Below are 24036 nucleotides of genomic sequence, written 5' to 3' on the forward strand. Positions count from 1 at the left end.
TCGACTAGATCGAATAGGGGTTTTGTTCATTTTCGCCAATTCACGAAGGTGACTTTTTATGTTTTCAGTTCAGTAATTTTATCGCGCGAGGCGTAAATAATCGTGTAAACACTTACTATAAATACTAGGGGGAATTATTTCTGCTACTAATCGCTCTTCCGTGATCACCGAGGGAATTTCTCTTGCTTTGTTCCTTTAATAAGATCAATTATAAGCCCATTTCACTCGTCCGCTAATTTTCATGTTTTCCTCAACTGCGGCAACATTAATTGTATAAAAATAGCGGAATGTTAGATGACCTAGTTGTTCAGTAATTAGAATAATTGCCCTACCACACTGCTCATTACTACACGGACGGCTGCAACGCTATAACTCGAATTTCGGGAAAGTTACATTCGCCAATTGTTACTCTTTTGATTGGGAGAATTTTAGTCTGGTTAAGTTGGCAATAACTAAAACACTGGACAAATCTAATAAGCCTAAATGAGATTATATAAAATCTTTGTGACTGAAGGTCTTACAAGTAATTAATTACATTGAGGCATGGAGCTGCAATAACGTTCTAAATAGCTTCAGTTAGTTCTGCAATATTTCCCTGTATATAACCACTAAGGAGATAAACCACTTTATCATTTACACTAAATACATTTTTCTTTAGTTGAAGTTTTTGTTGATGTTGAAATAAGCACAATCTAGGTTTTGTTAATTTTGTTTCTATATTATAGTTATTTGTTGCGTTGGTCATCCTTCTGAAGGATACATCAGATGGTAGATCACAAAACGGGTGTGTCATTATGTTAATATCCCATTAAACGATGGCAAATTTCTAAAAAAAGTGCTGCTACCTTCAAATATACACTGTTAGGATCGTACTGTTAATAACAAGTTAGTTAGTGTTAGTCCTTACCGCTAAAAGATTATTTTACAATTAGTCGCTTTTGGTTTCTTACATTTACTAAGACGACTGTAATATTATAAGATAATTATTTTTAAGGATGTGCAGAAAACCGCCAAAACAAATTGGAAAACATTGTTGGATATTTTAGAATTTATTCACGCACACTATGAAAGAGACTTGGTTTGTTCAAGCCTTGACAAGGGCCAATGAGACAAATCAAACTAAATTTTCCTAGATTGGTTAAAGAGGAAGGACTTTAATTAGGAAACGCTATCAGCCAGTCCTACAGTCAATTCAGGATGACAAAATTGAAACAAGTTTGATTAAAAGTGACACTAACGGCTTCTTGTCCTTTCCATCTTTGTCTGAAGGAGAATTGGAACGGGGCTCTTGATGGAATAATGGTACAGGATACCTATATCAATGGAACATAGGCAGGTTAAAGACTTAGAATTCCTTTGGTTCCATTGACGGAAATATTATCTACCAAATGTATACTTCGTAGCTTGTGTTCGAATATCAGGCGTTGTTTTTAAGGAGAGGCAGTTCTTCCTTTAACCCTTACTCTGCCCCGTTCTCATGGGCCAATGGCTTGTGGGAGGATCTTATTAAGTAGAATAAGGATGAGAGTTGAAACAGTACTGATGTTACTGCCACGGACAGGATTCAAAGCAAAGAAATTCTGACATCTTAGACCACTCAGCCACCCAAGATGGCAGCAATGAATTGAAGATGGCACCAGATGGTGGATGAATTGTCATGACTGTTACGTGTATTTCAACACTAGTGTCGATGAACTCGTGATTGCGGTATAAACGGTTGGAAACATTTTAATACCGACTTTATCGAGTTACTCTCAATGGGTTTATAAAAATGTTAACCGATTGTACCGGAAGGAACATGAAGATATCGCGGAAGGTGAAGACGTACAGCTCGGCGCGGCGGACCTGACATGATTAACGCGAGAGACACCGGGGGTCGGGTTACCGGATAGCGCAAAAAAGTCCCGAAAAACAGCAACAAAGACCATTTATATGGCTTTTAACCTGTCTTTTTTCGACTGGAAATAGGGAGATCAAATTGAGCTGGGGTTAAAATGCGTGTTTCCAAAATATCGCAAAAAATCGGGACGAGGGGAGGTCGGGAGCGCGGACCGCGGCGCGCCGATTCACACCGAACGGACGGATTCCGCCACAAATAATGTCGCCGGTTTTTTACGCGACCTGCGCAATAATGAAAAGATAACCCCGGAGCAGCGATTTCCACAAAAGAGGAGACGAGGGGTTGAGAGCACAAAGCGGCACCGACTCATCAGCGACCTTTTTGCGCAATCGGTACTCGATATTTCAAGGGTTAGCATGGGAACGAAGGGGCGATTTTTGTTAAGTAAATAGGGCGCTGGTAAACGATTTTTGGGGTGAAACCGAGGTTAAACTGCTCCAAATGAGATCATTGGTTTTGTTGCATTTTCACGGCTGTTTGAACTACAAAGGGAGCGTTACAGATACCGGTCACGAGCTGGGCAGACTGTCGCTGGCTTCTGATAACAATCTCAGCACTGATAAGGGGTCATGTCAACTTTCTTCGTGTATTCAAAGTACAAAATTACAAGCTGTGATCAAATTCTGTTAGGTGCCCAAAAGTGCTGCCGCAGTCCGTATTGACAATTGCGAACGAACAAATCGATCAGACAGAATCACGTAACAGAATAAAATTCTTCTCTGGTCAGAAATGTCAGAGAAAGCTATAAAATATTATGATTTCATTTCAAAGATTTATTCTATAGAATAAAGATGAAACTCAAAGCCAGGCTGACCAGTTCCAAGTTCGGTATCTTTTAGCGATAAGACATTTTGTAGTTTAACTGATAACACCGTAAAACTGTTTCTCGGTAGTCATCATTAATGTAGAATAATGTACGAAATTGTTTTAGCGTTAAATAGCTGTACTGAAAAAGTTGAAGAGTTATATAACAGATTTAGAGAGAATAAGAGAGAATGTAACAGATTTTGGTCCTTCTGGGTCCATACTGCGTTGTTTGTTTATTTTAACAAAGAATAAAGATAAATTTTACACAAACCAGTTTCGTATTTATTTTCTTCAAGTTAACCTATTAAAATAATTTCTGTATTTTTTACAGAAAGTATAATTGTTAAGAGGTATAATTAATTATAAAATAATGTAATATTCACTATATATAGTTGATCAAAACTATAACTAAAGAAATGTTTAAGATCGTGATTTAATGGTAATGCAACAACCAGAAATATTTTAAAAGCGTAATATTTGTTACCAATTAAAAATTAAATAAAATCACCACCCAGACGCGCATATCAGTGACATATTAACAAAGAGAAACCAGCAAGGTGGCGTGGTTGTGGATACTAAGTGATATAAAGTGAGCTCGACCGTGTTTAAATATTAAAACTAACCAAACAACAGAGGCTGAGCGGCAGAGGGCGACAGTCCACTATTACTCACAAACGCTCCAGCTACAACTAAAACGACAGAAATTCTAATGGAGCACCAGGCGTCCCAGTCATTAATCTCATTCTATTCTGGGGCCCTTGTCTCCTACTTCTTTGATATTGAACAATTGCAAAGTGAAAATATCCCCCCGAAAACAAACCAGACCCGGCCCCGGGCCGTTATAAATAAGATTTCCGCGCCGACGTCGAAGCCCTGATCTACAGCGACTATAGAATGCTAATTAATTACTTCGCCCGGTTAAATACATATTTGGCGCGTAATTTATGGACGAAAATCACAAGAGCGGATGAGACGATCGCGGATAACGATGACACCGCCTGAAGAGGGTGTGATTCATATAAATATTATGCGTACTGACCAGCTGTCGGTTGTATGTACTCATCGGAGGGAAAGTTGGTAGTAGAAATGGTTGCTCGGTAAATACAGGTCATAGATATTTCTTAACGTTTCTTTATCACAAAATTTTACAATTTTTTCAAATAATTGAAACTCATCACTTAAAAAAATTTAGTGTTTTACCAAATTTATATTTAAATTAAATAATTTATAAATACTAAAATCGTTCATAATACATTGAGTCTCTTCTAATGTCGGATCCAGGATCTTTTGGTGGAGAAAGCACCGAAATTTTAACCCAACCTGATTGTTGTGGTTTAGCTGGTTTAAACGAGAACCCCTGTGTCTGGCTAGGAATCTGTCAAGAAAATAGGGTAGCTAGACTTTATGGTTTTTGTAATATAAAGTCTTGAAAATTCAGGGGAAAGTCAGGAAACATTCAACTTACCTATTAAAAAAAGCTTTAGAAAGTTCAAGAATGTTTTTATTTCACCCCGAAAGGGTTTTTATAAATCTTTACTGCTGATATGTATTTTTGGGGAAAAACATTCTTTCATACTAATCTAAGGTTCTCAAATTCCGATTTCTGAATGTGATACTCCGCTGACTGTATTAATCTCCTAATTGTAATAAATACTCTCAAGGTGTAATACTCCTCTGCATATGATACCCCTCTAACTGTATTACTCCCCTAACTTTAGTCCTCTCCCGACTGTGATTCCCCTCTGACTGTGATACTCCCCTAACTTTACAACTCCCCTGACCGTGATACCTATCTGACTGTGATACTCCCTTGACCAGGGTGGTACGAGACTCCCGGGTTGTGAGAGCCGCCGGCCGCCGCCGCCGATGTGGTGGTGACCTCAGCAGCTCATTCCGTCAACAAAAGGTTTGGCAACAAGGTTTGGTAAGGCCTGATTGGTCACCGCGGCCCGACTCTATTCGCCTCTGATTGGTGTCTGTAATTAAACTATCCGTCTTTCACAAGTGTGATACGTGTGGCGCCGGCGACAATGGAATCAATCCCGACAGTGCCGCGCCGCTCTGCCCGCCGGTACACGGGATCACCGGTTCACCTGGAATCCCGGGACTTGTCTCACACCTAATATTGGGTCATGAGCACTGGATGCGTGTCTTTCTCTAACTTACATAAGTGGGCTTTTTGTCAAAGAAAGGTGAATAAATTGCCGTAATTGGCAAAATCACTGTAGGGGCTGGAAAAATTTAATTTCTGCCTTACGATGTATTGAAAACTAATTTACCTATAGACTTGATTTTTCATGATTTTTCCTTTATATACTTGAAATGTATTCAACGTCAGCGAAGCCTATTATGATACGTGGTGCGACGTACCCATACATCGACAAGATATGACTCGTTGAGCTCTACATAAAATAAAATAAATTGCTGATATAGGAATTTAAAATTAAGAAAAGAATGCAAATTCGTTATATCTCCAAACGTCAGTAGGTTCGGAGCGGCAAAAAAGTGAAAAAATGTAGCACAAAGCCGTGTTTATTGAACTATTTTCCACCCCAGTTCTCGTATTCTAATTTGAAGAGCGACGTTTAAGTTTTTGTGCATAGTAATGCCCTAAGCAGAGAATTCAGATCTGAGGAAACAAATTAGGCTGAATAGTAAATAGGAGGGCAGGGTCTGGGCCACGTGGACACGGAGTGACGGTGACCCAAAAGTGACCCCACTCGAGGTGCCCCCTGGGGCGCTTTGTAGTAAGATATATGCACCACTTGTTGCCCAAAAACTGCCAAGGAGCACCCCTCCATAATGAGCCCATTATTCCATCTCCACGCAACTCACAATGGCCGCGACCGACTACGAATATCATTTTATTGCACATCTCTCGGGTTTTTTGTGACCGGTGTGATATTCGATAGGGAGCATTTTCACACGTCTTTAGGATTGTCTTTTTTAGCCGTTATTTATTTGGTTTTCAACGCCTGGGACTTTTTAGTCCCTAGTAAAATATACCTTTGTTCTATTCTGCAGAAGAATAATGCAGACGTGAAAAGGCTAGGATTAATATATTGATACCTCGCTGTCAAGCTTTTTACACCTTGATCTTTTTCCGTTGAAATTTGAGAGCCTTCTTTAGTGTACGGTATTACGTTATTACAGACCAATCCAAAAAAAAGTTCTATACGTTTTTCAAAGTGTTCAGAACTAATTCAAGTATGCTGTACAAAACAATTATTCGTGTGGAGCTACTGAGATAAATTATAAAACTCGCTTAAATAATAGCATACTGTAATAATACGAATACAAATAATAAATACAAGACTACGTAAAATATGGAGGTATAATTATTTTTAAAAGTGCTCGTAAAAAATTATAGAGAAGTAATGCGTTATTAATGTCGAATTTTTAAATTATGTCTAATTAAGTTTTATTATTTTTTTGATTGAATTTTCTATTTTTAAATTTGTTGTGCTTGTTACGTGACCCATTGCTTATCAAATTTTGCTTACCAACACAATTTTTAATTCGAAAAAACTAGAGTATTTGGATGCACGACTACAAATTAGGCTGTAAAAGCGATTGAAGTTTAACATTATCCTTACAAGGCTAAAATAAAAATTGCCTCCACAGCAGCCGATTGTTGAAGTAATTAAATTTTACTACGATGCTAAAATATAACGAAAATATCAACGGAAATAGAATAATGATTATTAATAGCTGTTGCTTGAAATGGCAGTTTCCAAATGCGCATGTTTTATTTGACAAATATTTTTACGACACGCAGCAGTATATCAATGTTTGCAGTTTTATGTACTATGCTCACAAGCATGTTGGTGATCGTTTCAAACAAATGAAATGGCGAAGGAGAACTAGCGGACAAATAATGACACGGACAACAGATGTAGCTAAGTGTGCGTCTAAGCCGTCGACAAACTCCATAAACTGCTCCAAGACGCATCACTACTACAAGCGTGCCTCGAACAGTGTCTCTTTGTCGTCTACTTCACACATTTCAAAATCAACGGGTCAGTTTAAACGACGTTTCTGACACTGGGTGAACTTATTTCTTCTGATTGATCATCATTGCAACATTAGACCAACTTCTAATGGTAAAATTAATTGGCTGAGCGTTAGCGAAGCCTATTACTTAATGGACTAAACAAATAATTTGTTTGTCTTTTGAAAGTTAGCAAGAAGCTTCTTTTACATTTTGGCGTGATCGCATTCGATAATGGTGCATGTCACTCTGAGGTGTTTGGCTGAGCGTTATCGGACATTTTTAAATTGGTTTTAAGGGTATCTATAACGGCAAATCGTAGACTAAAAAAAATTGTAAGCAAATTAAGTACACTCGTTTGGACGATCAAAAACCCCCTTCCATCTCCAAGTCCTACCCTAACCATTGGGCGTGGCTGCAATTGTAATTGATTTATTTCTAAATTACACAGAGCGTGTTTTATTATAACCGGAAGGCAATGTTATTTCCGGAAGGGGTGAAGGGGGGGGGTTCGTTAAAAATTAATTTAAACCACTTCAAAGTGTTCGTCATAAGTCATTAATTTCTAAAATTATATTATTTTATAAATTTGTCGTGCTATCTACTATTACGATATATTTTTCAAGTCATCGTAGTTTATTTAGTTCAAGTTTATCAAATACAAAAGTTTACAATTCTATTGAATTTTTGAGGTAAAAGAGAATATTTTTACTGTAGAGTTCGCTGTTGCTGGCCCTATTGAGTGATTTGTAATTCAACCGCGAAGTTCAGATCGGCCATGAATGGCTCCCGGAATGGGCAGCAATTTACGGGAAGGTGGCCGGAAATCACGGTGACCGTGTAAACACTACCGTTTTGGAGCCACCGATCGTTCGGACCCAAAGAAGGCGGTGGCCGCACTCCCGTGGTCGTACGTGCTTGGCGGCCACAAATACACATATCGAGAAAGCTTATGGGTAATCGTTTTTCGGGCAGCGTCGAGATAGGAGTGTGCGTGACTTCCGCACCGGATGCGGCACGGTGCGGTGCGTGTGCGAGTGCGAATGTGACGTCACCCACGCGTGTCCGGACTGACCAATCGCACGGCTCGACAGAGACGTGTAAACCGCGAGAGGCCAATAGAGGAACTCTGAATGTCCAGGGCGCGTGGAGGTGTCGTTGGAGGTCGACCCTTGATTTGGAACAGCTAAAATAGTAGAGCGGCCCTAAAAACCGTTGTTATCTAGTAATAGACATTACAGCCTAAAAGCCAATATGGACTGGATAAACACAATCTGGCGTTTCATTAGATGAACATTTTTTTAAATTGTTTCTAAGAAAAAAATCGATCGTCAGCCCCGTAATTTTTGTGGAAGTTATCAAAAGGATTTAAAAATATCAAACAATATTTGTTCTCATGTTGTAGTTTTGCCCAGCTTAAAACACTCAAATAAAACCATCAGACACACAAATAATAATTATATAGAGACTAAAAGTAACCACTTTCAGAGTCTTTAGATCGTTAGCCGACGCTGATTTAAGATTTGGTATTTATGTGTCCGAGGGTTGGTATTAACCATGTCACGCTGGAAAAATATAAACCTTTGGTTGATGATTGAGTTTTTATTTTAAAAGAAATTCCTGTATCGATTTGAAGAAAACCCAAATTGCATGCTATACAATCCAGATTAGTTTTTGGTTCCTGAACCATTTAAAATAAAATAACTAATTTTATTAGTTCTAAGAAATAATAGAACTCATTACCGGTAATGTAGGAACCACAAATGTAATGCAAACAATCAAGGAGTGGTCGGTACAAACAATGATTGTACAAATAAATATATCGACTGTTTAGCTCTGCAGGTGATATTTTGGCTTTGCTCCAAACATCATTCAAATCATGCCCTTGATACCATTCTCTTGTCCTTTGACGCTATTGTATACGACTTCGACTTCTGGAATTCCTTTTCCTGGTTACTCTTACTTGTAATGGGACGTAGGCTAAATATTCCGGTGGTAAAACCCGTAGGATAACCTTACACGGGCATGTCATTAAGCGTAGTAAAAGCCCACAGGAAGTGTTCTTATATGAACCTTTCTTTGGATATCGAGTAACAAAGGGTGTGATTCGGAGAAATCGGTGTTTCATTTCATCATTTTCACATCGTTTACTTGGTACTGTTCTTTGTAGGTCTTTCCGTCAGTAGTAGAGTTATTCTATCATAATAAATATTTTTATTGTTCAAACCAATTTGTTGAATTACTGTTTTCGTAAAAAAATGTGGATTTTGAATAAAAATTAGATGCTACAAACTGAGAGACTGGAAATGCCCACCTGTCTTGGACCGTCTTTCCCAAAATACCGGTAAAAAATGTTCAACTCGAATTAATTCGTTTCTCAGCATTTCTCTCCGTAAATTGGTTATTGTGCAGCCTGGCGAGGGACCAAGTGTGCCGACTGAATTGTTAAAATAGCTTCATATTGTCTGCCGACCTTCCATTCCTGTTGTTTCTCGAATAATTGTTTCCTAGCGGGCTCGCAAATAGCGCCGACCGAGCAGAGTGGCCTGTAGGATAGTCGAGAATGTGTGTGTGTGTGTGTGTGTGTGTGTGTGTGTGTGTCCACACGCGTCGTGTGTGTTCTTATTATTAACTACTGGCTTCGACGCAAACTGGTAAACGAACAATTAAATTCGAAGCCAATAATTATGCGCGGTACAGCGCGACGGGTTTTGCAGCCCAGGCTGAACACTTTTATCATACAAGCTCAGTTCGACGTTACTTTACAAAAATGTTATTATACTTAATTATTTCTTATCGGTGTAGGTTTCACGTATAAAAATATCACACCAACGTAATGCTAAAATTTATTTTATCCCATATTTACGTATCTTTAAAATATGTTGGGAAGTTCTAATACGCGGCACTCCAAAACAGATTTAACTACCTTAACTTTATGAGTTCCCATTCCGATGTTTTAGTTTGTAATACACAGTTTATGTTCTATTAAAAATAACTCTTCGTTTATGGTAGGCACTCAATTTTGTAGCCAGTTGTGGCTAACTGGAATACTGCTAAGGAAAATATTTAATTTTCATAAATAATAAACGGTGTGAAAGGTTCAGTTATAAAATATTATGCACAAACAAGTTATTGCCAATGCAATTGCTATATAAAATAGACAAATTAGCGTTAAAATAGAAACGTATGCCTGGTAAAATAATTATCATAATCTAATTATATATTTCCCATGATGTCATCTAATTTTCATTTAATTTTCATTTTAATGCGTTTCGGTAAAACGACATAATTATGTAGATTAAGAGGTACAGTAATATGAGAGTAAATCTAATGATTTCCGGTTTAGTGTCATTACAGCTGCTAGCAGTGGTTTTGGTAAGCCAAGGACTCCAAGGTTTGAAACTTGTCAGCTAGGATATCTCAGAGGTCAAGTGGATATAAGGATCCGGAAACAGTCACCGAAATGACCTTAGCAAGGAGGGTACAGAAATCTTAGAGGGTTGGGGATAAAATAGAGACACGATGTGGTGAGACCTACAGTTTGAAAAAGTACTACAGCAAATTGTACGAGCTTAACTAAGGGCTCGAAATTGATAGAATTCTTGAACTTCTCAACGCAATGCATGGGAATTCCATTTATCACTACAATGTAGCTTGACTACCTTCATTAATGTTTAATTTAAGTTTAAAAACGCGTACAAAATCTTCAGTTCTATTCTTAAAAATGTCTTGAACTGATCTTCATTTAATTTAAGGCCATTCTAATTTCACTCCTCCTACACTATTTTCTTCCACTAGATAAATCACAGGAGAGGGCGCAGAATTGCAATCAAACTATTTATAACGGGCGAGTGAGAAAGAATGAATTTTAATAAGCGAAACCCAACAAGTGCCCAAGATTTATAGAGCAAACACGTGAATAATACAAGAGTACGGTTCACAGTGTGGCACAGCGCGGTGGGGGCGTCACAGCCTGGGGCGCTACGTCAGCATATATGTGCATGTGAAACATTAATGCTCCTCTGTAGGCCTACATAATGACTTCAAATATGGCCTCCAAATAGACTCCTCTTTGTGGACCCTTCTGTTTACTCAGTCGGCCCGTTCTTGTCTTCCTCACTGGCTTGCTTGTGTCACTCCTTTGCCTGGTTCCATTTCGATTGCCCCGGGGTTACAAAAGGAACGGTTTTGAAATCGGGTTAGAACTGTTATAATTTTTCCTTCAATAGAAATAAAACGTCATTAGGAATGAATATTTGTGATTCAGTATTAGTAAAGTAGCTATACACGTATTAAACATCGTTGTATTTTGCAGAATACCGAATCAATTTTTTTTTTTATTTTTTGAAATCTCCTTTCAGCTTCAGCGTCAGGTATGTCGCCTTCGAAGTGCACTGTTTTTTTTTTTTTTAACTATTATTAAATTATTGGACCTCCCCGGGATTTGAACCCGTGATCTCTCGGTTAGAGAGCCGAGGACTATAACCATTAGTATGAGGAAAGCCTTTGGTTGTCGAGTTAATTCGTTAAATTAAATCGTTCTGTTGAATCAAACGAATTTGTAACAACGAATGAACAATTCTGTTGTGCCTTTTTCTGTTGTAACATAAAATTAGGAGGGAGACAGAAGTTGAATTATATATGACAGTTGTCTTACTTATTGATTCCTACGTAAAACCGATTACATAACGAACGTTTTTGTACTATTTTGACTGATTCCAGTATATCGAACGTTGTGATTCACACGACGCGGTCGGCGAACACGAAAGGCCGAACAGCTGGGTGTCATGTGTTCGTCAGCTGTTACACGGACTAATCAGCTGTCCGAGTGTCAGCTCAACAATGTGAGGTTAATGTAGGGAAATAAACGTAACCTAAGTACAGAGTCGCGCCTGTAAATGTGGCTCGCACAGCATGCTGCTCCGTGCGCTCACCTCTACATAAAAGTAGACAATGGTCCCGGGCTTTATTACTTTTTACCTAATTAATACCTAATGGGGTTTTGATTGTCTGTTTAGAGGCGACCATTAGAGGTTCAATGCCCGTGAGCACAATCGCTGAGTATTAAATACTTGAGATGATTAATCGGCCACACCGCCGCCATTTTGGTCGACTCCTGGCGATGCGACTCTTCCAGCTATCATGGGAACAGTTGTCCACTAATGTAACCCAAATAATACAATCATTTCATGTAGTCTTTCTATTATGCTATAATATTTAAATGGCCATAATTGTATTTCATTTATCCTTACTACTACGTTTCGTTTATCCTAGTACTACGTTTTAAAAGGATTCCTAATTTAAAACAACGCTCTGCCCGAATTAGATTTTGGCTAACGTGAATGTCAAGTGTCAAATAGGAAAAAGGTTGTGTTATTACACCATGTTATTATAATATTTTTCCTCTATAGATTGGAAATTTCATTGTGCAGCTAAATTCAATGGAAGATAGTTCCGGAATATTTGGGGAATCTTTATTGAATAAAACATATAGTCAAGAAGAAAATCTAACATTCAAGATTTTTCTAATTAATAACTGTTCGGTTGGCAACAGTGTGGTTCAAATCAAGAGGCCACTAAAAGAACTATCGATGTTTCCTAACATACACTCCGATGTGACAATCTACGTCGGGGGAACGGAAAAGCATTACGCGATAAATAACACGGTTTATCAGAGGAGAACGTGGTTGTAACAATATAGGAACAGTGAGTGGTCTTAGTTCTCGGCGCCGGCACCCCGCGGCGCTAGGGTCGATTGTTGCGCGAGACGGGTGCGCGCCAGCAATAAAACTGCGATCAGCTGTCGATATTATCTACTATCTAAGGCTGTGTGACTCGCTTCATCTGTGGAAACACTGGCAGTCAGTTTTACTAATAAAGATTCAAAATGTATGGTGATGTCGATTTTGGATTTTACATTACAACGTTTCTTACAATACTGAAATAATTGTTGTACCTACATACCATTGGAAAATGCATTCATTAAAATTAAAGAATGTATAAAAATTTCTATTTAAATTTAAAATTTTATTAAAATTGCATACATTATGAAATTTGTAGATGTTGATTCCTATTGTTATGCGAATGTCTGTTTTATTAATAAGTCACGCATGTACAGTATGTACATAAGTAATTTTAAAAATTTAAAATTTGAAAAATTGGTTTTAAATAAGCTTCATTTGCTTGATTAAAAAAATAATTATATATTATAACTTAAATTTGTATTTTATACTTTTCCTACTTTTGTACAAATATGTATATATTTTATTAACAAGTGTAAATTGAACGTCAGTAGTACTTGTATCAGTATATAACAAGAAAACATTAGATTTGATTCAATTTTATGAACATAAAGTGATTTTAAACGAAGATGAAAAGTTTAGTTCTCGGTGGAGCGCGAGCGTGTAATCGCGACATATATACTGCGGCCGACGTTGCAGCTCTTGGGAGGACCGATGGTTCTAGGTGTCGAACGGGATTCAACTTCCGACCTGTAAATAAGAGGCAATTGGGTTCGCATCCTGTGTCCAGATATCTAGATATTCCTGGATACAGACACTTACACCTCAGAATCGGCATTTGTTCTCCTTTTGTTTTTGTTCTCATAAACTTAAGAATTACTATCAACTTGTCCATCTCTATCTTCGCCACAAAAATAACTTTTTAAATTGTGTTTTAACAAAACATTCAAATAAGCCTGATATTACATATCAGAAAACTCAATTAAATATTATTTACTAGCATTCAATTATATTCTGTAACCTGGTAGAAAAATACTAGGTTTTACATAAATTTCGCAAAGAAGTTGATAATTTTAAAAACTACAGTGCTTTTACGACTAACTATAAATCTCTTATATGGTATATTTATCTCGGTATATACTCGTTCAAGTAATTTCTTACTTAGATGTAGTCTTCAAGTGTAAGGAGTAAGAGAAATTAGAATCTTTTTTATTTAAGATCTACGCGCATTCAAAACTCAAGTATGAAAACTTTTTGTTCTTTATAATGATAGTAATGCTTGTTTTTTTTAATACTTAACAACTATCTTCAATTCAATAAAGCAACATTGTAGTATCAAGTACAAAATATAAATTTGTCTTCAAATTTCCTCTTCCATTTGCGTTTGTTAATTTGTTCCATGAGTATCAGAATTCTTAAACACAGGAACGACGAAACCGAACCGGTGTTCGCTATTTAATTGCCTCCAAATTGGGAGAAAAGAACTTGACATAAAAGGTATTTAAGGTTCTAAAGACAAGAGATGTCAGTTTTTGCGAACCTTAATCATCTCTAATGGGCCCAAAACAAAATGTGAGCATCTGAAGTAAATTCCTTCCTCGGGCAAAAACGAGCGAGGAATTTTTATCACCCGGAGTTCACAATGTAAAGTCTCAAGATTCCAGCAAGAAGAGGAAGTGGAAGTGAAACCGGTCGGTCACATTTGGGCGGAACGGCGGAATACCGAGTACCGAGGCGGGCCGGGCACTGGTTAGCGGAATCTCGGTATCAGATAGGAATGTCGGAGTCGGACCGCAGCGTAGTACCCGGGCGCTCCACATCCAGACAGATATGCATCAGGGGCCTACGCCGGCCTGACAATGGCCCATCAATATTCCACTTTCTCCGCAAAACAAGTGCTCGCCGGGGCTCGGCCGCTCGAAGTTTGAACTCTCATTAATGGTGGAATCCAGATTAAGGTGTGGTCGAGGTGTGGTAATGATTTCATTGTAGATACAAGCGTTGCCAACTAGCAACACGTGTGTGGGGTCTGTCTGGAGCCTAGGAGACGGACGATGTACAGAAGGAGATGGTGACTATGATATTCAAGAAACATGGTGTGACGTAATTTTCATTCCGAATTCTGGGTGCAAGATACGAAAAACTTTTCTTCAAAAATGTTGAGGAATTTTACATTTAGAGTTGTAACGACTTGAACACCTGAAGGATCGTTTTTAATTACTCAAGCCTAATCCACTCTCTCGTTCTCTACTCCGTTCTAGCTTCATGATATGTCTGTTATTCTCAGATTAAACTTTACCATTCGAAGTTCTCACTGCCAAAATACATCATAAGTTCAAAATGCAAAAGCAACAGACATGTTGAGTGAAAAGTCGTTGTATTATCCGTTACAAACTCGGAAGCAAAATCTATATTTTCCAATATCTGTGTTCTTGACATTAAAATATATTGTAGTTGTTAGAGTACTCAAAAGGTTTTCAATTTAAATGCATTTTGATTTATTACGAGCGAAAATTGATAAAAATTTGTTTAAATGTCCAAAATCCTTAAAACTAAGCAAATTATATTTTAACGAACCCTTCAATTGTTGATCAACCCCATTCAACTTCCACGGTACCTAATTTTCTTAATTGACTACCCACTTCAACGTGGATTATGAAAATAAAATAATCGAGAAAAAGAATTCTGGTACAGTCACCTTTTATATACTAACTTTGTATCGAAAGTAGTAAGAAGTTAAAGAAACCCCTTTTTCCAATGAAGTGCAGTACCATTTTATTTGCAGATGAAAAAATGCTGTACCTGGCACGACTTGTAATCCCACAGTCCATTAACATAGTGAAAGCCTCGCTGACTACCGATTGCAGGATTGATTGTCTTTCAATCAACACGCATTCATCATCACACTTCAATCCCGGTTGTTATCGACCTGGCGCTTACGCAGGCACCGGCATTATCAACCGTTATTGCCTCTACATCCTTGTGAGTGTTTGTACAGAGGTAACAATGCGATGTTTTACTGTCGCTCTATCGCCGGAAGAATTATAATCCCACGACTGAGGCCTATAAATTTCAAGACGATAACATTGAAAACAATAAGATACACGGAGGACCGTAAAACAAAACGAATGAAGCAAGAAATAATTACACATAAAGAAAGCTATCCGAGCAAATACATTACTTCTAAATCCGACCTCAAATAAATCCGAGAAAGACCATTTATTGGCGCTATTAATAAAAGTTCTTGCAGTTCTTTATCGAATGAAAACTCGAGTTATTATGGAATTTATCGCCGCGGATTTGCCGGCGCTATTTACATCGTGTGTGGCGCGTTTTGGAGAACTTTGGGGAAATAAAAGTGGCAACATCTTACTCGTTCATTTCGTCTGTTATGACTCTTTTAACGGTCGCCATGTTTCTTTTTTACTGCCCGCTTTATTTCAATTTTATTGCCAAACCAGCATTACGGATTGCCATGGCAACGGTTTATTGGCAGTTGCGAAAATGTCTGCAAAACAGGATCCGAACTTCTTCCATCATTTCCGACATTAACAATGCGTCGTTAAGGACGGGGTGGGGCCGGGTTATGCTTTATTGGAATCCGTGTTATTACTTCTGAGAATGCTTTACGCGGTTATGGGCAGATGTGGCCGTAAAGGCAGCATTATTTTTAAATTAACCTCGGAAACGGTTCTGGATAAACCGCTCAAATTTCATTTTCCTCCTTTGTCCTCCACCGGCCGCTCGCGAGAGGTAAACCGGTGTTACTGCTGCAGTGTAATTGTCGGCTGTTACACACTATCCACTGTCCTGGTGTTGACGAGGGAAAACACAGATTTATCTCTGTCTCTGTCACTGACGAGGTGACAGCGCACTGGCGTCAGATGACTAACATGACATCCTTCTTTTCAAGGTTTACTTTATCAGCTCTCCATATAATCTTATGATGAGTGTGCAAACAATCGCAGGACGAAGTCTTAATGCTGTTTCGAGAAAAAGGTATATTTTCCACGAAGCGTTACATGGACTCTGAAGATTTCTATTATAAATGAGTAAATTTAGTGACTTATGCAAGGGACATACTCGTCACAAGTTAAATCGAGGCACTAGAAAATCTTTGACCTTCTCAAAGGCAATCGTGGGAAACCTAACCTCTTTGTGACCGGGCGAAGCTCATTGGGGCGATAATATTTCAACACCATTGTGCTGTCAGAAGGCTCAAGTGAAGACGGAGCCGAGCCACAGGTACCGTCGAGAGGTAACAATACAGTTCGGTAAGATCTTATCAAATCCAGAGCAAGTATGAAAAGGGCGCGAAGACAATTACGTAGACTAATTACTTCGAAGATGGACTCCAGTCCTGCAGACGGCTTTGTTCCCGGTAATGATCAACTCTTCCATCCCGCCGGTCGCGACCCAGCCGACCACTCCGCGGTTGATTAATGATCACCCCGTCTCGGAATTGGGCTCCGCACGATTTCGTATTTACACCGAATACCGGAGCTTTATTAATATTATACTTAGGTTAGTTAGCCGGTCGGGTTCGCGGCTTTGTTCGGAGTCCGGCCGGCACGATACTTCACGGTCTGCCCGGAATCGGCGGTCTCCGCTGCCGGCATGACTCTGATCCGGGAGAAATGTTCTGTATAAAGCGCACCACGATAAATATGACAAAGGTGACTTTATGTGCTCATTATGATCGGCGATTAGTGGAACTTGTTAGGGGCTCGTTAAGTCATTCAAGACGGGAGCGAAACGAAAGGAACCGCGGATGCGGGAGCATGACTGATTTTCTTTTCTGGAAGTTATGGGGTGCACACGTTTTGTTGAGTCTAGAAATGTCGGACTGCGGTCCGCGATGTGCATACCTTTGTGTATCGAGCCGTTTAAAGCTGTGTTCTGTACTTATTGCAATATTACTTCCATCCCGTCTTGAAAACCATTTTTACAGAACCCCCAATCACTTTGCTTTATGGACTATCAACACGCATGGTGTAATTTGTTCTAATTTAAATATAGCTTTATAAAGAAAACAGTCAATTACAGCAAGGGGTATTCTGTTTTTCCTTAAAATGCAAAACCTCGTGGGCCACATCGATTAAAAATCAAATTACTTTAATGACGGTGGCTGTAACTTACGATCCTCCTGGAGCGAGTCAGACGAGGGGTCGAGTGGATACATTGATAAAACGCAGTGGAGCGCCACTGACCGCCTTGAGGATAAAGGGAACATTACCATAAAATATTCAGCCTGTGATCAGCTGAGCTGGTTAACACGCAGCTGTTTGGCGCTAAAACAAACAGATTCCCCGGCTTAGCTGGTCACCTCTAACCACATGTACTAATGTTCATTCACACCTAGAACTGGATTACTTACTCCCGGTTTTGGTTTAGGAGGAAAGCCTCGTTAGAAAGCGAGCAAAGCGGTAGACTCCCTGATTAGCAGCTATTTTGTAAACATGGTTACGATACTAGCGCTATGAGCAGCTGGCCTGCTGCGCGGTCTAACTGGATTTAATTATGTGTTATGACGTAACGGTTGTTATTTTAAGAATGAAAAGCTAAATGTCTGGCTACTAGGGCATTTGTAAAAACTTCATTACTATCAAAGTACTAAATAAATAAGATATTGTGGGACAATAGTTTTCAGAAATCATTCCCAACCAAAATTTTGGAAACCCTAAGTATGACTTACCTGAGCTGAAATTAGAGATGGGGACGTTGTTGGTGATGGACTCGGCGACCTCGGCACTGTTGAGGCCGTAGATCTCCAAGAGCTCCTTCACGGTGTTCTGCGCGTACTCTTTGAGATCAGACGCGTCCTGGGGTTGGTTGAGGAAGGCATGATGTAGGAGGTACTGGTGAGGTGACGGCTGCTCCGAAGTATTCACACTGTCAAACCTCTGGAATTCACGTTTAGAACTACTTTCCGTCCTTTCACTGTCTTCAGAGTTCGACTCCGTTTCACTGTGAACCGACTCGTCAGGGTAGTCATTGGAGGCGGTCTTGGAACAACTAAGATCCATCGGGACCGGAGCTTGGGCTTCCGGCGCCGACCTCTCCATCGGAGATCCCTCGAATCTTTTTGCCGGAGGCACGTTCAACAGAGTCTTTCTGAACCTCTTGTTACCGCTAGGAACTGTTTCACTGTTGCTCAAGTCCAACGCTTCTGAACCTTCGTCTCCAGAATCGCCGCTGCTCTCGTGAGCGTTCCTCCGGAAGATGTCGGAATCGTCCGAGTAGGAGATGTTGCGTGGTTGGAAGTTCTTCCTCTTGTTTCTCTTGAGTTCTCCCACCTGCTGGTGGAAACTGCGCATCATCAACATCGATGGCGCCTCGTCCGGTTCCGAGTCCATGTCAGACATCATGTCCAAGCTCTGCAGGCGATGTTGGGAGGCAGTCAGGAACATCGCTGCCGGCTCAGCTTCCGCCATGTTGACCATGAGAAATCTGAAACAAACAATTGAATTCAGTATTCATGGAATATCATGAACAACTTTGACGATATTTGTTATGATGCTCTGCAGTACAACTAAAGATTGACCTTTAATCATCATTTTAATTATTTCTAACACTATATTATTGTTGTATGTTATTTGTACTTCTATAATGTGTATGTCTTCTGACAATTTTGTCTTTACGATTTACTGAGATGAATTACCATCTGTTAGATCTTTCAGGTTGGTTTTATCTTTCATAAAGTAGATTTATACAAATCTCTTGGTACAAAATGCCATACCATAAATACTCCACATAAACAATTGTGGCTTCCAAGCAACCATTGGTCTAATACAGGACTCCAGTAAAACAGCGTGTGTGCCGCAAATATCAAATTGAATCAGGAACAGCATCAGACGCTAGAGCTAGGGAAGACTACTGAAGGCCGAAGACCAGCAGCAGTTACTCGCCTAACTGACCCAGGTCAGCGGCTGCAAATGAGCGGCGTTCGTCACCGAGCAGGATACCGATCGCACAGCCGGACCCGTTCTGCGGGGCCGACACCGGGCTGGAGTAGTGCGATATATCAGCAGCCTCATGTGAGCGTGGGGACAAAACATCGACTGGAGTCTTCGGCTCTCTCGGGTCACCTGGCGCTAAGGTCGCGTAATTCACCTTCTTAGACACCTCTGCTGGCGCTGGCTCTCTTCCTGAGTGATAAATGATCACCCTTTCTTATTTAAGGGATTCTTTGATCATCCTACGTAATACTCAAGAAGAATCTTGAGAATCGTGTCGGTTCTAGGACTCTTTGTACTGAGAGGGGTTCTTGGACAAAGGAGGCACCTCAAGGTGAATTTGTGCCTTCTGGGAAATTGAACCTTCGATGTCATGCATTGCTGCAACTAGGGGGCGTTTATATGGGTTCCTGCACCCCTTTAGACATGTAGTGGGAATAGCTCCACAATATAGGAACCAAACCGTTCACAACCAGCTAATTTATACTTGACAACTCAATATAATTGGTTTTGCTAAGGCTGTTTCATCGTGCATGTATTAATACTCCCCATTTACCATTATTAAAACCTCCATTTTCAAAATCACGTGTACGCTACTAACGTTAGGGTTACTAAAATGTAGTTTTTGTTACTACTAAGAATTTAAAAATTATGAGAAGAAAAAAAATGAGATTTTTAATACAATATAATTAAGGAAATGTTAACTTACACTATCCTTTGCCCATAAACTAAATAATAATATGGTCACTCTGAAGTTATATCTGGTGTTTCTAAAAACGAATACTTGTCCCAGCTCCATTTGATAAGCTAATTTGGTTATTTGTATTCAAATTCTGCCTCTTCCGTAAGGCTCTTGATACGTGTAAAAATAGATAAAACTAGATGTTATAAACATGCCAAGATTAGGAAAACCAATTAGCTTGGAGCATTTTCTCAATCAATAAACTTCACAACAAATCATTAATTAATCCCTGATAGGCGGTTCATTGATAAACAGGACCACCGTTTATTCATTGACGTCCCAAAGCCCGTATGAATTACAACTCCTTGTAAATCCGTTGAGGGCCGATTATGTAAATTCCGTTTCGGTCAAGCGGGAACTAATTGGGCTGGTCCGGTGTCTTCCGAAGCCACCGAAAATTGCGGAAACGGAGAAAGCGGACTTTCGGAATCGGAACGCTCAGTCGCTCGGCGATAAATCGATCGATGCTATCTCTGGTGCCGGTCGATCGTGTAAATGAAGCCATCGACCGACCCGTGAACCGCCGCTGATTACCATCAACACTGGAATACACGCACGAATTACACATCTCCAGATGGAAATTGGGAGAAACTGGGTTGGGATAGCTGTTAATGCTTCTTACATTAGGTACTGGTTTCGAAAAGAGGTTCTTCCCGACCTGTACAGAACGATATTAGACTGATCTGACGTAACCATTTACTCCATGTCTTGCCACTGGAGTTTTGGTTTGGATTTACACAAGACAAAAAATTTAGAATGACATCTTTTTGCATTTTTATTACAAGTAATTATTAAATCAATTATGACATAAATGTAATTAAACACTAAACCTATTAATTTTTTGAATGACCAGCGCAAGAACACTAAAAGAACAATTTTAACTTAGAAGTTCCAAAATAAACTTAAATAATTCAAAGGTAAATGGCAAAAATTAATTTCCAGTCTATGATTTAAGGGTCAGTTTATTTAAGTAATCAAAATGTTAGGGCCTAACAATTTAAAAATTAATTCACAAAAAACATAATTGTATCAAAATTGTATGTGTTTAGTGGAAACATTATGTGGATTTAGTAATATTTTTCAACAATTATCCAAAACCCCCATCAATTATACTTCCGGGAAAATACTACGTAACAATTTACGAGGGTAAAGAAAAGTTCCACTCGTGCAACTCTCCTGTGGAGGACCCTAATCCCGGAAGTCTGAAGGAGGCCATTATCTCTCCTGCCTGCGGGGGTTACTGGCCAAACCCACCCCCCGGAGTGCCCGGTCGCAAGGTAAGGTTCCCTAGACACGGATCTGTACTCCCCTAACCCGATTACAGCCCGGTATTAGTGTGTACTATTAGCGAACCGGTAGTCTCTACTGATTGAACCAGTGTGCTGAGACCTCTGAGGCTAAGGAGGATTATGTGTCTTCACCAACATCCCTAGAGAGGCTTAGGTAAAGGGTTCGCAAGCGAAACCATCTAAAAATTCAATATTCCAGGTTATTTCATTTTATTCATGAACCCAACCTATAATTTTCCAAACAATTTTATTTTATTTGTAATAACCATATTATGTACAAACTTGTCTTGGAACACCAAGTGTTCCTTTAACATTATATTGCAAATGTAATGGTGAACAAATTTTGTGCAAATTACTCATGGAGATTAGAGGTAAGTTCATACCAATAGAGATTTCAGATGCTGGGAATTGAAACATTCTCTATGAATCTCTTTCTCCGTAAAAGTCTGAGATGAAAATTTGTTCTCAACAGACAGGTCAGTATAAACAGCCTACCTCTTTTACGAACACAATCATAAACCGAGAGCAAACAGTTGTAAGGCAAACAAGGTTATCACTGCAGTCGCAGGAAGCGGCGGAATAAATACAACCGAGTAAAATAAAACAGTCCGGAAATTGGGCTATAAAGGTGGCCTGGAGCCCGTGGAGTAGGAAGCAAGCGAGTCCCAGTCAATTGCTCAATTTCGTCCATCCAGGCGATAACAGGTTGCCGGACTGTCAGACACACGGCGAGAAGAGTCGAGGCTAAATGAAGAGTTTTACCGGGGAACTCCCGAGAAGACGCTAATTGATATAATTAACGGGTATAAATCAACAGAGGCCGGTCGGTCAAGTCAGATAGCAGATATCGCCACCTCCTCCGCCTCTGTTGGAGCACCGAGCGTGACGACGGGCGGCGCGGCTGACTAACCGGGCGTAGCTGCAATTAGAGCATTTAGGTACGTACACAAGAGTATCGATGATCTGTGCAAGAAGATGAAGTCATTGATTGGACGGTGCGTAGTAACTCATGATCCCAATAACGAATTCATGTCAATGATTTCTGTCGTAGGTCAAATAGTCTAAATCTGGAGTTTAGAAAAATCAGGACTACATTGCACGAAGAAGCCTCTCATATCTGAAAAACTAAATATTGGACCACGGCCTTCTCTGTCCAAGGATTAGAACGTACTTCTTCACCTATCCATTGAAAGTAAGCCTTAGACCATTTTGTGGAGTTATTCTATCCTTGAGAGCTACTGATCCTACTTCAGGGAATATTGGCATAGATTATTCCATCCCACATCTAAGAGCCTCTTTAGATCGATAGTAACGGTTGTCTCAAACTCGGCCTTTGGGCTTTGCCAGCCTCTAGACGATTATGAAAGGATTATAAAATATTCCCATATTTAGGAAACTCTTGTCTTTGAGAGGTGTCTGAGTTATGAGGCTATATTTGAGGCTTATGGTTTCTGAAAGGCCTTAACCTTTTGGACACTGAGTCATCCGATCTCCAGGAAATGACGATAGGCTATTATGAGCTTTAGATCTTCAAAGGCATTCAGGAGCTACTCGAACGTATTCGGTAGACATTTGTCTCGCGAAAGGTCTATATTAGTTTTGTTTCCAAGCAATGAATCATTAGTTACCCAGATTGTGATACTGTTTCAATCCTTGGAGCCCTGTTACGTTGGTTGTTGGGTCCCCTTTATCAAAGGGAGTTGAAATTAATTAAATAGATGATTGGAAATTTTAATATGCCACTTGAACTAAATAACATAAAATATCTAGTCTGAAATGTTCCATGAAATGTATTTAAATGGAATGCGCCAATTAAACTACTAATGTTTTGCAAAATTGCTAGGCTTGCAGAGCCAGAATAAAATTTCCCGATGGAAAAGATTATCTACACTTATTAATCTGTAGCAGTCAAAACTAAACATGAAGAGGGGTGTTTCACAATGTAAGACATCAACACAGTAGCCCAGTGAGAGAAGAAGACATCTCGGAGGTGAGAAGGTGTCGAAGCGAGGCGAGAGGCGACACCTCCCACGTCCACGGGAGGGCTCCCGAATCGTGTAGTACACTTTTAAAGTGTCACCTTTGATTTAGCCGTTGTCGCACCGATAGATGGCTCATTAGGCATTCTAGAGTCCGGGCCCAATTTGTAAATCACGGCGCGTTTACAGCCCGCCCGGAATGTGACTCCAGTTCCTCTTTATTGGGGTCCAATCCAGAACTACTCTCGACCCGAGCGGCCCAGCGAGCTGTCAGTCTGACTAATTCTCCCCGCTCTTCCTTGATTTATGTGATCGCATTCTCCCGCATCTCCACTTCCTTTCCAGTCCAATCTTTCCTACTTAAACAGTCTTTCCAGTCCAATATTTCCTACTTAAGCAGTTTCCATGGAATTGTTCGTGTGTATTCGTGGAAGAAGAGCTTATTGTTGTTATTTCATATTTTTAAGCGACTGAACCTATCTATAAAACCAACCTATCCTTTGATTCCATCAGTTACACGGTGGTGTAAAGTATTCATACAGACGATGTGAGCTGTGGTCCAGGCGATTATTTTAGTCAGTTCTAAGGTCTAACCCTAGAGCTGCACGTAATTTTGATCACTACCGTTCAA

At 39.6% G+C, this 24036-nt stretch overlaps 1 protein-coding gene across 1 annotated transcript in view; it reads right to left on the bottom strand.

The window, feature by feature from the left end:
* The window catches only part of LOC124362210 (zinc finger protein castor homolog 1-like), a 138319-nt gene that overhangs the window by 54016 nt on the left and 60267 nt on the right, over positions 1-24036 (bottom strand). Inside the window, exon 2 of the mRNA XM_046816528.1 lies at positions 18135-18889. Coding sequence (XP_046672484.1) covers positions 18135-18882 — 748 coding nt within the window. The 5' untranslated portion in view covers positions 18883-18889. The remainder of the gene's footprint in view (positions 1-18134; positions 18890-24036) is intronic.

Source organism: Homalodisca vitripennis, chromosome 5 (assembly GCF_021130785.1).
Source record: "Homalodisca vitripennis isolate AUS2020 chromosome 5, UT_GWSS_2.1, whole genome shotgun sequence".
In the NCBI taxonomy this organism is placed as follows: domain Eukaryota; kingdom Metazoa; phylum Arthropoda; class Insecta; order Hemiptera; family Cicadellidae; genus Homalodisca; species Homalodisca vitripennis.